We start from the raw sequence: 14,429 nt of genomic DNA, 5'->3' as shown, positions 1-14,429 counted from the left end.
CCCCCCCCTCCACCCGCCAAACACACACACCTTAAGAAAAAGCACGATATACGAACTTTAATTATTTGCTTGACCAAATAAGATGATTAAACAACAGAAAACATATCTCCCTATGATTCCAATACTTTTTTTCTGTTATACTCAATGATAATGAATAAATGGATAAATTAATACTGCAGTTAGTTTGACTTATGATAACAGTAGATTAACTGGACTTTATTTTTGAAATTGGAATTAAACATACAGATAGCATTCATATTGTATCGTATTTTTAAATTTGTTTAACTATCCAACATTCAAAAAAACGCGCCGTCGTAATTTTGTCGTTATTCTATCCGGATATTATCCGTCTCAAATATTAGATAAATATCAAATAGATCTACTTCCGGGTTAAGGTGACGTGACGTCAACAAACTTGACATCATCAACCAAGAAATCAACTAGACTTCGTCGACAAAGATGTCATACGCATATTTATTCAAGTATATTATCATTGGAGATACAGGTAAATATTACTTTCATAAATGCATGCTTCTAATGTTAAAGTAGTATATTGCTTCCATCATCGTCAAAAAAAGCACAGACTGTGTCGCATTATTTCTGCAAACGACGAATATTCACAAAATGGCTGCCCAAACACGAAGCACCACCTATGTCTAATACTAAAACTTCATTATAGTCTTACAAAGGAGAAAAATTGTTTCACTGTCATTGACATTTTGTACTTCCAAAAGTTTCTAATGAAAAATACTTTTAATTTACCATTTAGAGCAATCGTTTCATTGATAATATTTCTATTCTTAATGTGAGAAAAAAAATCGATAACCCTTCATCTGAAAAATTTCTTTGGGATTGTGTGTTGATTTTTACTGAAAATGTCATGATTAGATTTCAAACAACATCTTGGTTGCACATAAACGGAAATGAATTTACGTTGTTGGCAGCAATGTTCATGAGACGTGATATTGTATAATTGTACATCCCTTTGTGTGCTGATGCAGTGGACATCTGTCGATTATGTAATTTTTGTTTTGGGATTATATTTCGTGTAATCAATATTTTAAAACCCTGTATTTTATTTTTGTTTGACACCTGGACAATAATAGACAATAGGTCTATTCATCCCATTCAGTGAAAAACAATAGATCAACCATGATGATATCGCTCGATGACAGTCTAAACAAACATGTGTGGTAGTTAATAGCTATCTAAAATGGAAATAATTAGGCCTACCAACATTTTGTAACACAAATTCTGATAAGAAAACGAGCATGCATTTCATAAATATTCACGGTTACCTTGATACGTCATGTGGGAAAATCATGCCGATTTCAAAGAAAATATTACTCCAGAAGGAAGACGTGTGTTTTTAATCATTTAAGCAATAGATCTCTATTGCATTATAAGTTAATTTCCCCGTGTTTCTGTTGAAAGAATATTTGATAATTATTAAAAAGAGAGTATTAAATGTTTTTATTGTTATTGATTTTATACAAGTTGATTTCACCACACGACTTGCGAGGTACATGTTAGCCCGGGCAAGATAAACTCACTCGATGGGTATCGGTCAAATCTGTCATGCTCTATAGTTTACGTACAAAGAGCGATGTAACTGTGTTACAAATATAACGCTTGATTGACACGCTATTGTAATAAGTGTTTACCTCTGTGCCACTGCCTGTGACGATAATTACACTGTTTATTATGATTGGTATCTAAATGTAAATACAGCATGGATTTGTAATTAAATAAATAGTTAATTTCATATTTTAGTGTGCTTAAAATTTCGTTGGGATTAGATTTCGTGGTTATTTAAGGATTGGTTGTCATATTTTTGACATGCATTGGGGTGTAACATACATTGGCTTACCCTATATATTGAATGGTGCGTGCTAGCGCACCATGTTAAATATGTAGGTAAGCCAATGTATGTTACACACAAATGCATGTCAAAAATATGACAACCAATACTTATATTTACATTTTATGTTAATCAACTTACAGTTCACGCAGAAATAAAGACAAAATATTAGTCTGAACATGTTTCAACGTCAGGGTAAATCCAGACAGAGAACAGCCACCAGTTGACAGTGGAGCAGTGCAATCTCCAATGTAACAGTTATGACGTCATAAGCATAGCGACGTCACAATAGCCCAATGTATGTTATATGGAAATAACATACATTGGGCCCGGTAGAAACATCTAGGCTCTGTGCAGTGGAAATGTAAATATTATAAAACCACGAAATTAAATCCCCAACAAAATATTATGGTTTTACAGCAGTAGTGAAGGAAAAAGTGTACCATAAAATCATTTTTCAACCTTTGATATTGCACATAAACTTCAAACAGTGGCCTAAAAATAGACTTTCTTGTCTATAGCATATAAGTTAGGATAATCATTTTGAAACAATTTTAAATGTTTTAGAAAAGAAATTGTACAAAAAAATAGTCACCATTTGTTTACATATATATACCTTTCCTGGATAGTGATACATTTGTAGAGCTGTATATGACAATGGGATTGGGAGTTACCACAGAAGGGAAAGTTTAACTAAATACATGCTTTTGTCATATGTTGCCTACTTATTGAAAGGAAGTTGTTCGTCATTCTTTCGAGAGGTTTAGATAGCTTTACTAAAATCTTTTATTCATTTTATTTTAATCACAAACAATTTATGATCATTGAATTAATTAATTAATTGACTGGCAAGTATTTTATAGCCTTAGGCCTTTCCCGTGGATCAAGTGAAGGGTCACTGTGTATGTTGTCTGCCTTAAATGTTAAGTCATAGATGTTTTAAATTTCAAATCATTGTGATTGTAAAAAACTCGTCATTATGGCCAGCTGGTAATGAAGTTAAAACTCCATTGAGCTTAACCCTTTGACTGACCAGTGGCCATGTTGACCACTGACCAGATATGGCCAGTATATATGAAGTACAAAACATGTATATATAACATGTATTAGTTACATTGGTTAACTCATTCACCCCTGAAGACACATTTTAACTCTTCCAATTCAAAAAATGGAATAGTTCATTATGAAATTTCAGGGGTGAATGAGTTATTAAAGGCAGGTGTTCAGAGAATTATTTTATTATTTTTGACAGGTAGATGGACAACATTTTGTGAATATATACTATGATTATGCACAATAAGTAGGACATGTTTGTCCCAGTAGATTTAAGGATGATTGTACCAACAACATACCTGTGCTGAAAATTTAATTCAGAAACTGTGATCATTTTATTTTTTGCGATGACAGGCGGAGGGTGTATACAATTTTCACTGAACTGTGTCCTTTTTACTCAATTGGGTCAAGGATTTGAGTAAATACAATGGATGTACCTGTCTCTGTAAAAGACTAAAATAACATAACACACATGGCTAGTTATGATAAGTATTTTTCGTATGGTACATTACACATCAGCATTCTGAAGGTTATTTTCTTTGGTATTTATAGCAGTATCATTCTCAGTAGATGAATATTTTTATCAGGGATATAAATCAAGTGAATTGCGTTTATGACAATATCTGCTTTCATCAGTAGGCCAAATAGTTCAATATCTTTTTGTTATTGTAAAGAGACTCCAGTCATGGACATTCTGTGGGTTCCAATTCCAGCCTCTGTCCCACTCTATTATACAAGATAACAAAACGTTGCCCCCCTTGCCGAGTTATTTTTTACCAACCGTAAAACAAAGTGGTTAAGTTATGTCAGTTTTAAGGAGAAAACACTTTACTTGCAAGATAAACCACAGTGAGGTTTTTGCGTGCATAGAGATAAAGTCCATGCAGGGATCTTGATATTTTATACATGTACAATTCATTTCAATTCACTCACTGACACAGATATTTTATACATGTACAATTCAATTCACTCAGACACAGATATTTTATACATGTACAATTCAATTCACTCACTGACACAGATATTTTATACATGTACAATTCACTCACTGACACAGATATTTTGAAAACTATAAATTTGGGAATTCAGATTGATTCACATGATCACTGACATATATATATATAAGCTTATATTTTCTTACAGAGACAATCATAGTGGCCATCTATGTGTTATATGTTCAGTCCGACATCACAATTACCAATTGGGATATCATTTTCTTGTCCTTTGGCAATTGATTTCAAATAATATGTAATAGTATTATTTAGTTTTCTTTCAAGCATTAATGATTATAATTAACTAAACATGCAGTATCTTGATCTGGTTTGAAAAATATGGTAATGTCGTGCACTTCTAGTGAATTCTGGGTAAACCAAATTTAAATAACTGTTAGGGAAATTAAAAGAACGAAAAGACTGGAAATAACAAAATAACAGGGTTCCTAATTATGTAGACACTGTATATTAATTTTGTTTTGCAGGGGTTGGAAAATCCTGTCTCCTCCTTCAGTTCACAGACAAGAGATTCCAGCCTGTCCATGATCTGACTATAGGTAAGTTCTTTTCAGTGTGTAGCTAACTTGAAAACAAATATTTAAAACTTCACATTGAAATATATATATACTGGTAATATAACAAAAATGATGAATATCAAAAAATGAGTTCCAAAATGGTAGTTGAAAAGTACTTTCAAGTAAAATACAGATGGAGGCATAGAAGAGGCCTGAATCTCACCACTATTTACTTTTCACCTCATGTGCTGTGAAAGGACTGTTATATGGTCTATTGGTATAAAAAGTCTTTTAAAATAGTGTAGTGTTCAGTTAATAAAAAGAAACCCAGACTGACAGAATATTTCTTGAAGTGTATTTACAGTCATGTATTGATATATACATTTACATTATGTAATGTATTAATGATGGTTATTGACTTTTGGTTCATAGGTGTAGAATTTGGAGCTCGTATGATCACAATTGATGGGAAACAAATCAAACTGCAGATTTGGGATACGGTACGTATTTCAAATGTATATGTATTCAAAACTCATGCCCTTATACAGTGTATTTACAATATTTTCCCTTGTGCTTGCATTGCTGTTTTGAAAACGAAATAGCAAAATGATGTTATTTATATGGGACTAGTCTGATAATAATTTTCTAAAATGATGGTTGGTGACTCTGATAATGTTTGAAAAGACATCAGCCAATGCCTCTGCGGACCAGTCTGACTCAGCTTTATAAACTTTACATCAGCTACAAGTGTAAACAATTATTTAATGTAACTTTTTTTTGAGATATTGTCAAAAGCAAGAATAAATCTCACCTAAGACCTATGATTTGTTATGTTAAAGAGTCTATCAAGTCTAAATTATTTATAACATATTTTTTTGCCACACTTGAGTTATGAAATATCATATGACTTGTTATACTTACAGGCTGGACAGGAATCGTTCAGGTCTATTACCAGGTCTTACTACAGAGGAGCTGCTGGAGCCCTGCTGGTGTACGACATCACCAGGTAAGTTATCTCCAGCTGATACTCATAATATTCATGGACCAGGTTCTTTGTAAATGTGTGAAAAGTAAATTAATGTTGATAGCAGGAAACATTTTTTAATTAATCGTGACTTATTTTCAAAGTTGCTTTAAAAGATCTGTGAATCTTGCAAAACTCTTTATGTACTTGCACAATTTCTGGATAAATATCGTTTAACATACAGGATGAAAGTCTTGCTTGCAAATATATACATCAGAGCAGTTCAATTATTACTACAGATGAACTGTGATGTTGAATTATTGTACTGTATTTTTTCAGGAGAGACACATTTAATCATTTAACGACTTGGTTGGAAGATGCTCGGCAACATTCCAACTCTAACATGGTCATCATGTTGATAGGGAACAAAAGGTAACTTTAGTACTCAGACATCATGTTGATAGGGAACAAAAGGTAACTTTAGTACTCAGACATCATGTTGATAGGAAACAAAAGGTAACTTTAGTACTCGGACATCATGTTGATAGGAAACAAAAGGTAACTTTAGTACTCGGACATCATGTTGATAGGGAACAAAAGGTAACATTAGTACTCAGACATCATGTTGATAGGGAACAAAAGGTAACTTTAGTACTCAGACATGTATTTGTGAAAAATCATAAAATTCTCCGTGTTAGGAGAGTGAAAAATAGATGATTATATGGTTCAAGGAAATGAAAGTTTAAAATGCTCTGTTCATGTGAATATGTGGTTTGGTTTTAAAAAAGTGTGTTCACACATTCTGAATTTGATTGTTTTAATACATGTATTCATTATTTTAAGGGTTCTGTAAACTTTGTATAAATGGTAAAAACTAATTTAAATTATGTCTTCCTAGAAACATTTTGTTAAAAAGTAAAACAAATGATCTATTTACTCCCTGCAGTGATTTAGAAGCAAGACGGGATGTCAAAAAAGAGGAGGGTGAAGCCTTCGCCCGGGAGCATGGACTGATCTTTATGGAGACTTCTGCTAAAACAGCGGCTAACGTAGAAGAGGTGTGTAGGTCAGAGTTGGAGCTGTTGTGAAAATAGTTAAACTTAATTATGTGAATGTAAGCGTGTAAGAAAAATAAAAACTTTTTCTTTTTTCTTACCTTCAATTTTGTTCTAAGTATGTCATAATGCCCTTTTTCATTTTAAATGCTAATCCTGATGGCAAGTATTATGGTGTAATATTGTCAGTCTTTACAAGAATAATCAAGGATCACTTCAATGCCAACAGAATACAGTTCCATACTCACTATTCTTTTATAAAAATAAATAAATATTAAATAGTAAAATAAAACTTGCCCATTAATCAAATTACATAATATAGTTCATATTAGTGTAAGTATGATATCTTGCATGCTTTTTCAATGAATAGAACAGCCTTGTGTTGTCGTAATATTGGTGACATCAACAATCGGCAATGGCATTCATAGTCAATATGAATAACAGATACATTTGGTCTGGTTATATTGTGCCATTGTCGTTCGATGGAAAGTATATGTCGGTAAATACTCGACTACCCCATCGTGTGTCTTTTCTTGGAAAATTGACTTCAGGTACAACTCGTTAGAGAATAGCACTAAGCATCGTTGAAGCAAAGTGGCCAGTGTTTGAGAAGCGATGTGTATCGTTGATTTTGTTAATTAGCAAAGGAACAATAGAAGCTGTCTCCTAATTAAACTTTTTACCAGTGTATATCAGTGTCAATGTAATCAATTACATATTTCAGGCTTTCATCAACACAGCAAAAGAGATCTACCAGAAGATACAAGATGGTGTATTTGATATAAATAACGAGGTAATTGTTACACTTATTAATAATCTGATTTCTACAATTACAAATTTCTAAAAAAAGAATTTATTTTCTCAATTGAGCAATGCTATGATGTGATGAATTAGATAAAGTGGAGCTGAATCTGAAATGCTACAAAATCTCGCAACAAGTTTGCAATTATGTAACTGAGTGATTATGATAAATCATAATTTCTCTTGTTCTTCGTACAAATCTTGTACACCTGTTTCTTTTAGACTAAACATGTGTATTGTTTAAGCAGATTTGTCTGTACCACTACATCAGTTTCATTGTGTATATCGTTGGAAATATCCTATATAGTCTGTGTTTTGTTTGTTCTCAGGCAAATGGCATTAAGATCGGACCTCAGCACTCGCCTAGCAATCCCAGCATGCCCTCCTCAGGTGGTGGCGGCAGTCAGGGAGGCGGATGTTGTTAACTGGCACCTTCAATACGCCACTGGGATACTTCAAATCCATCAATGTTGTGATGGGAACATCAGCTACAGACAGCGACCACAGCCATTTAAGGATTTCAAACTTCTACCACAAAACCTTGTTAACTCTTTCAGGGCTGTTGACACTGTATGGCATCAACAAAACCAGCCGCTTGGTTCTCAGACTGCCCTATATCATCATTGAACCTGTATGTGTCTACAATCCTGGTGTTCATCCTAACGTCAGCCACAGAAAGAGTTAATCTGGACTTATTGGGTTTTGGAGTAAAAATCAATGATTTTCTTTTGTTCACAATCAGTAAGATGGTATTTTTCCCTTTTGTATTATTTTTTTAATTTGATGTTGTGTGACTATACATACAAATGAGGTTTCTTTGGAATTTGGAGGTCCCACACAGTAACTAAAGGCCTGGTCCTCTGGATCAGTGCCTTTCTTTACTGAGGGGTGTATTAGAAAGGTCTTGTGGACATTTTCTTTTCATCCAAAGTTTGCAAATCTACAGTACTTTTCAAACAATGTTCTGGAATTAGTCTGATCTTATGTGCAATAGTTGATTGGAAAGTCGAGTAGAGATAATGAACGGTGAAACATTGGTAACTTTTAATGTGACATGTTACAGACAATAAAAAAAATATACCAAAAAACCCTGAAGGCAAAAAATATTAATTGAAATTGGATGTGTTGGGTTGCTTGTTTATATCGAGATGTTCCCTGTGAAACTAGTAAGTTATTAGGAACTTTTTGGATTTTATTTCCTAAAAAACCCTTGAAAGTAATAACTGGATGAGCATGGCACATATGTTTGTTGATTGAAATTCTTCTGATATTTAACTTACAAGTGCTTAGTGAAAAGCATTTTTACTCTTCATTATCAATATTTTTTTGTATTTTTATTAAATGTCATTACTATTATTTTCCTTATTAACTTCATATATTTGAGTTGATTTGAGAAGTATTTCATTTCATGAGAGTTACAACACAAGGGGAGACAACTCTTTTATGCTACACACAAATGTTATTTATCACATTAAGTATGTTGTTCTAGAAAGTTATTTTAGAGAGACTATTTATGTTTACTAATTAGCGGCTACTTTTGTTTACTCGTTTACCTATATATTTGTTTGGTAATGTTGTGTGATGTATGTAGTATGGAGTTAGTTAAAATGCATTTTCGTATGAATTTATGGTGGCATTGTATGATCGGAGGTGTGAAATGTCATTTCGATTTAAATTTATGATGAAGGTTCTTATTATTCGCAGATTTGTTGTAGATAATGCAAATATAGAAATGGGAACTATTATTGTCAAGCTACTTTCCTGTGTATGTACGGTCATCAGTTGTTTTTGCTGACAGTTTCAGATCTTGTCAAATTCAGCCATTCTAATACATTAGCAGCCTAATGTATTAGTCTAATGTATGCAGAATCTTATGAAATTATGAAAATTACTTTTTTATTTGACCACTTCATTCTTGACCAAAGTGATACTAGCACATTGTAATTTTAGACAGAAATCACATAATTATTATATTACAAGAAACTGCATTGTTTTATTTAAACATTGGTGTCCCCACAAAGTAATTTGAAAGAAGAAATAATCCATGTTGGAAATGGAATAGGAAGAGTTGTAAATAAAAAATGTGATATTGGTTGTCATCATTATATATTTATACATTCCATAATATAATATCAACTAAACTAAACCAGTCTCTAAGGAGATGGTTATGACAGGAAACCATGGAACTTCTGGTATAACGTACTATTTTAAAGGACACTGATTTGAACAGTGACATATTTCTATAGAAGTATAACAGAAAAAAAATGGTGAAGGGAACTAAGTAGTTAATATGATATGGGTTTTATATAAAGTACATAAAATATTGCTTAACCAAAGAAATATAATTCTTGTCCTCTTTGTACAGAATGATAACACTGATGTAAGGATCGTGACTTACAGAATTTCAAGAGTTTCTTGGTTTTCAGTGTAGCTTTTTTTTTAAATGTAAAAGGAATTCCATATATAGACTGATTAATCCAGTTGGATTTGTAAACAGGCTGAACTAAGCTACACCATTCATTATACACTATCTCCTTACTGACATCAAAAGTAGGAGAACCTTGACTGACGTTTTAACACTATCAATAACCAACCATGTCAGATTTACTGAACTGACACATCCTGCTACAGCACCCACCAATTTGAGCCCATCCATTTAGGTACATCAGGTCCCAAACCCCACAACTTACTGCACATCGACCCCAATCTGTGGAACATCAAGAATTGTGACTGTTAATTATGTTACCTAACTGAAATATTGAGGAATCTGGTTTACTGAGTACTTTCAAGTGGATCAGAAAAGACCTTCAGTTTATGTGTCTGTGAGTGCTAATGCAAGCACACAAAACTAATACTGAAGTTCTTGCTCTTGAAAACCAAATTACCATTAGGTGGCTTTATAAAAAAATGTTATGAAGTAAATTTTTATGATCAGATGACTGAATGTAGTATCCTAATCCTATCAAAGCTGATTGTAGTTTTCTACACTATTAAAGCTGATTGCAGTTTTCTACACTATTAAAGCTGAATTGGTAATTCTGCAATCGTATTTGTAATTGACAACTATGGATGTGTTTGCAGAATGATATATAAGGGTTATTTTCATGACGTAAATTTTAAGTTCCGTTATTACTGATGTATGTAAGCTGGTTTTATGTATGTATGTAAGCTGGTTTAGTTAAATAAATGTTGGTCTTCTACATGTTGCTGTTTTTTCAATGGTAGATGAGTATTTTTTGAGATAATTATCCCTACATCGTATTAATGTGTTTACACCCACAAAGGATTAAAAGGAATATTTCTGAAATCATACTAACTTTATATCAAAATTGATCATGAATCTCCTTATTACAATCATGATGATCATTCTGAAAGTGTCAGTGCCACTCCCCCTGTTATTGCTAAGTGCTAACATGACCAAAGGAGGGGGCAGAATCACACCAATCGACCACCTCCAATTGTTATTTTGAATATAACTGAGGAAAGACTAAATAACATGGGCTAAAGAACCTGTTACTGTACAGCCATTTGGACAGAGTCGTCCTATTTTTAGAGAATTTAATTGACTTAAAAGATTGGCTCTCGATAATTTGCTGTAAGTTTGAAAGCAGAAACATAGATAATTGGAAAAATTAACTGCTTTAAATAAATATTTTGCTTTTGCATTCAAAAAATATCCAGAATTGAATGGAAAAGTTATTGGTGATAAATATGCAGTATAATGAATCAATAAGCACATTATGACTCATTAATAGACAGGTTATTTTTTGTTTGAAAAAATTACATGCATCTAGAAATTAATTCTAAGCAGTTAATGTTGAATCAAAGTTTGACTTATTAAAACCATCAACAGAAATGCTCAAGTGAAGTTTTACGAAGAACACAAACTGAAATATTTAATGTTATATTTCATCATTGCAAAGTTTAAGATGATTTGTTTATGAGATACTGCTGTTGATCTTTCTAATGTAAACAAATTGATTCCAACTTCATTTTGTAAATTCAAATGTTAAAGATGACAGTCATGTGTCAAAATATCAACCCGTTTTGCAAACATTCATGTTAAGGATCATCTTGGCAAGTTAAACTATGAGTTACAAACCATGTACACCTCTCTCAGCAGAACTCTTGGAGAGTGAAGATGCTGCAGGGTTAGGCTCTAGGATATGCTCCGTACATGTTTTTCTTCCTTTGCCTTATTACCAGCGGTATAGGCATAATGTGTATCATCTCTAAAATCATATCTCTCTCTATATATATATAGACATGTATGTACATATTCCTTGCAAATGGTGTTTTTTGTGTGTATATCAGCAGGTTCTCATTCTCTGGGAAAAAATATATTTGAAAGAATTATTTCAAACCTTTAGTTTTGAAACAAAGGTGGAATTGGATAATGTGTAGCTGTGAAGAAAAAGTGGTTTGATGTGCAAATTTGTTTCAATTATCAACTCTAAATTAATTTAATTGTAAATTATTGACAAATATTGACACATTTTAAGAGTTATTTCACTTGTTGCTTTGTTTAGGTCAGATTTTACAAATATTCGTTGTAACTGTATTTGGTTGTGACCACGAACTGAAGCAATGTTTGTTTACGAGGAACATAATGACTGGATCAGTTAACAGTAACTAATTAGAGATGTGACCATGAACTGAAGCAATGTTTGTTTACTAGGAACATAATGACTGGATCAGTTAAAGGTAACTAATTAGGGATGTGACCATGAACTGAAGCAATGTTTGTTTACGAGGAACATGATGACTGGATCAGTTAACTGTAACTAATTAGGGATGTGACCATGAACTGAAGCAATGTTTTGTTTACCAGGAACATAATGACTGGATCAGTTAACGGTAACTAATTAGAGATGTGACCATGAACTGAATCAATGTTTGTTTACTAGGAACAAAATGACTGGATCAGTTAACAGTAAATAATTAGGGATGTGACCATGAACTGAATCAATGTTTGTTTACTAGGAACAAAATGACTGGATCAGTTAACGGTATCTAATTAGAGATGTGACCATGAACTGAAGAAATGTTTGTTTACGAGGAACATAATGACTGGATCAGTTAACGGTGACTAATTAGAGATGTGACCATTAACTGAAGCAATGTTTGTTTACCAGGAACGTAATGACTGGATCAGTTAAGGGTAACTAATTAGAGATGTGACGATGAACTGAAGCAAGGTTTGTTTACCAGGAACATAATGACTGGATCAGTTAAAGGTAACTAATAAGAGATGATTGGTCTGGTGGTTTGAGAGAGATATAGCCAATGCTTCCTTAGACTGCTGTAGTTCCTGTAGTAGATCTAGTTACACCCAGTTCCTGGACTTAGACTGCTGTAGTTCCTGTAGTAGATCTAGTTACACCCAGTACCTGGACTTAATGGTTAAGTATATTGAAAAGAGTAAGGGATGCAATATCACAGAGTTTATTTAGACTGTTTGAATAGATCCCTGAAATTGTTTATGCAGCTGGTTTTGGCCTTGAAGCCAAGTAAACGAAATTGTCTATGATATCATACATGAATCATCAGTAGAGTACTGCTTATTATATAAGTAATCTTGCTGTTGGAATTGACTTTCAAATAGTCAATAATTCAAACAAAATAGTCTAGTATATAACCTGTAACCATTGTAACTTGTGTAGTAATATATATCACAGCTAACTCTTGAGGTTTAATATCATGCATGCTCTGTCATTAAAACATTGTTTACAAGTTTACTGCATGCACTTTGATTCTTTGTGTGGAAAACCATCTCATTGCTACCATGCACTAAAATTATCAGATTACGTACATCTTGGCTGAGATTGATGTAAATTTTATGAAATTCATTAAAAAAGATTTATTGAACATCTTTATTAGTGTGACTATGTATGAACATTATTGTCTAGACTTGTGAGAAAAATATATCAAAATTGATAGCTTTTGGTGGTGTGCCTGTCATCAGACATAGAAACAAAGAGAACTGCTCAGCTATTTCTGGTCATTTATCATTATAAATAATCACGACTGAACACATTGTGATTGTTTTCAGTCAGATGAGGATGATGTTCACTGTTGTTTTAGAAGTATGTACAGGAAAGGGAGAATAAGTCATACAATAGTTCAAAATAAATATAAGCCTATTCAACAATCATGTTAGGGAAGGTATCGGCCCTTGATGTGTTGGCTTTAACAACTTTTCTGTAGTCTGAGGTACACAAGATTTTATCAGTATTTCCATTCTGACTTTAAAGATCAGTTCCCATTGATTTCTGGTATTATTGACATTCAATTCTTAATCTGATAGATATTTAGCACATAAAAGTTTATTGTGGTTTGATTAATGCAGCTATATTCAATGGTTCGAAAAAAGACTGAAACTTTACTATCACCGTTTTAGTGCGATTGATTGTTCTTACACTGGTGGATAATATGTTAATCAGTTTTTTTAAGAACTTTTTTGATAGCAGCTACCAGTGAAAGAAAAATAAACTCTTCGTACCTTACTTAATAACGAAATATGCTAAAATCAATGGAACCGATCTTTAAAAGATTTCAATTATTTCAAGGGGAGATAACTACCTAATATACAATTTAATGTAAATATTTAGTGATGAGTGCAAGACAGAGAAGAGACTTGGGGTAATGATGGCCAGTTAACAGTTGTAGTACAGAGGATTTGTCCTCTCATATGGCATGTTAACAAGAGGATTTACCCTCTGAAGCTTGAGGGATGACAAGGATTTGTCCTGTCTGGTTGGTAAACAAGTGCAGAGGATTTGTCTTCTGATGCTGGCCATTTAACAAGTGTATGTATAGAGGATTGGTCCTCTAATGATGGCTAGTATTGTCGTTTGTTGCTGGCTAATAACAAGTAAAGAGGACTTGTCAACTTGTTCTGGCCAATAACCAAGTATAGAGGACATGTCCTCTTGTCCTGGCCGATAACCAATTACAGCGGATTTGCCGTCTTGTTCTGGCCGATAACCAAGTACAGGGGATTTGCCGTCTTGTTCTGGCTGATAACCAAGTATACAGGACTTGTCCTCTTGTTCTGGCCAATAACCAAGTACAGCGGATTTGCCGTCTTGTTCTGGCCGATAACCAAGTACAGAGTACATGTCCTCTTGGTCTGGCTTTTTCGGCCAGAAAAAGTATAGAGGACTGGTCCTCTGATAGTAGGGGGGG

The 14,429-nt window shown here is 33.2% G+C and overlaps 1 protein-coding gene across 2 annotated transcripts; it reads left to right on the top strand.

The window, feature by feature from the left end:
* The first annotated feature begins 382 nt into the window (after positions 1 to 382).
* On the top strand, positions 383 to 10,441 carry LOC110443237 (ras-related protein Rab-2). Of its 2 annotated transcripts, XM_021487326.1 has the most exons (9): positions 383 to 505; positions 4,392 to 4,463; positions 4,854 to 4,921; positions 5,345 to 5,427; positions 5,725 to 5,794; positions 5,963 to 5,985; positions 6,332 to 6,443; positions 7,165 to 7,233; positions 7,571 to 10,441. In XM_021487326.1, exons 1-9 carry the CDS (start codon positions 460 to 462, stop codon positions 7,664 to 7,666), a joined length of 639 nt encoding a protein of 212 aa, XP_021343001.1. In that variant the 5' UTR covers positions 383 to 459; the 3' UTR covers positions 7,667 to 10,441. The 2 variants fall into 2 exon arrangements, with proteins under 2 accessions (XP_021343001.1, XP_021343000.1); XM_021487325.1 differs by lacking the exon at positions 5,963 to 5,985 and having other exon boundaries at positions 5,725 to 5,817.
* Positions 10,442 to 14,429: the final 3,988 nt, after the last annotated feature.

The sequence above is a fragment of the Mizuhopecten yessoensis genome, unplaced genomic scaffold (assembly GCF_002113885.1).
Source record: "Mizuhopecten yessoensis strain PY_sf001 unplaced genomic scaffold, ASM211388v2 scaffold716333, whole genome shotgun sequence".
NCBI classification, from domain to species: domain Eukaryota; kingdom Metazoa; phylum Mollusca; class Bivalvia; order Pectinida; family Pectinidae; genus Mizuhopecten; species Mizuhopecten yessoensis.
The sequence above is the reverse complement of the archived record's forward strand: the minus strand, read 5'-3'. Positions and strand labels throughout refer to the sequence as shown.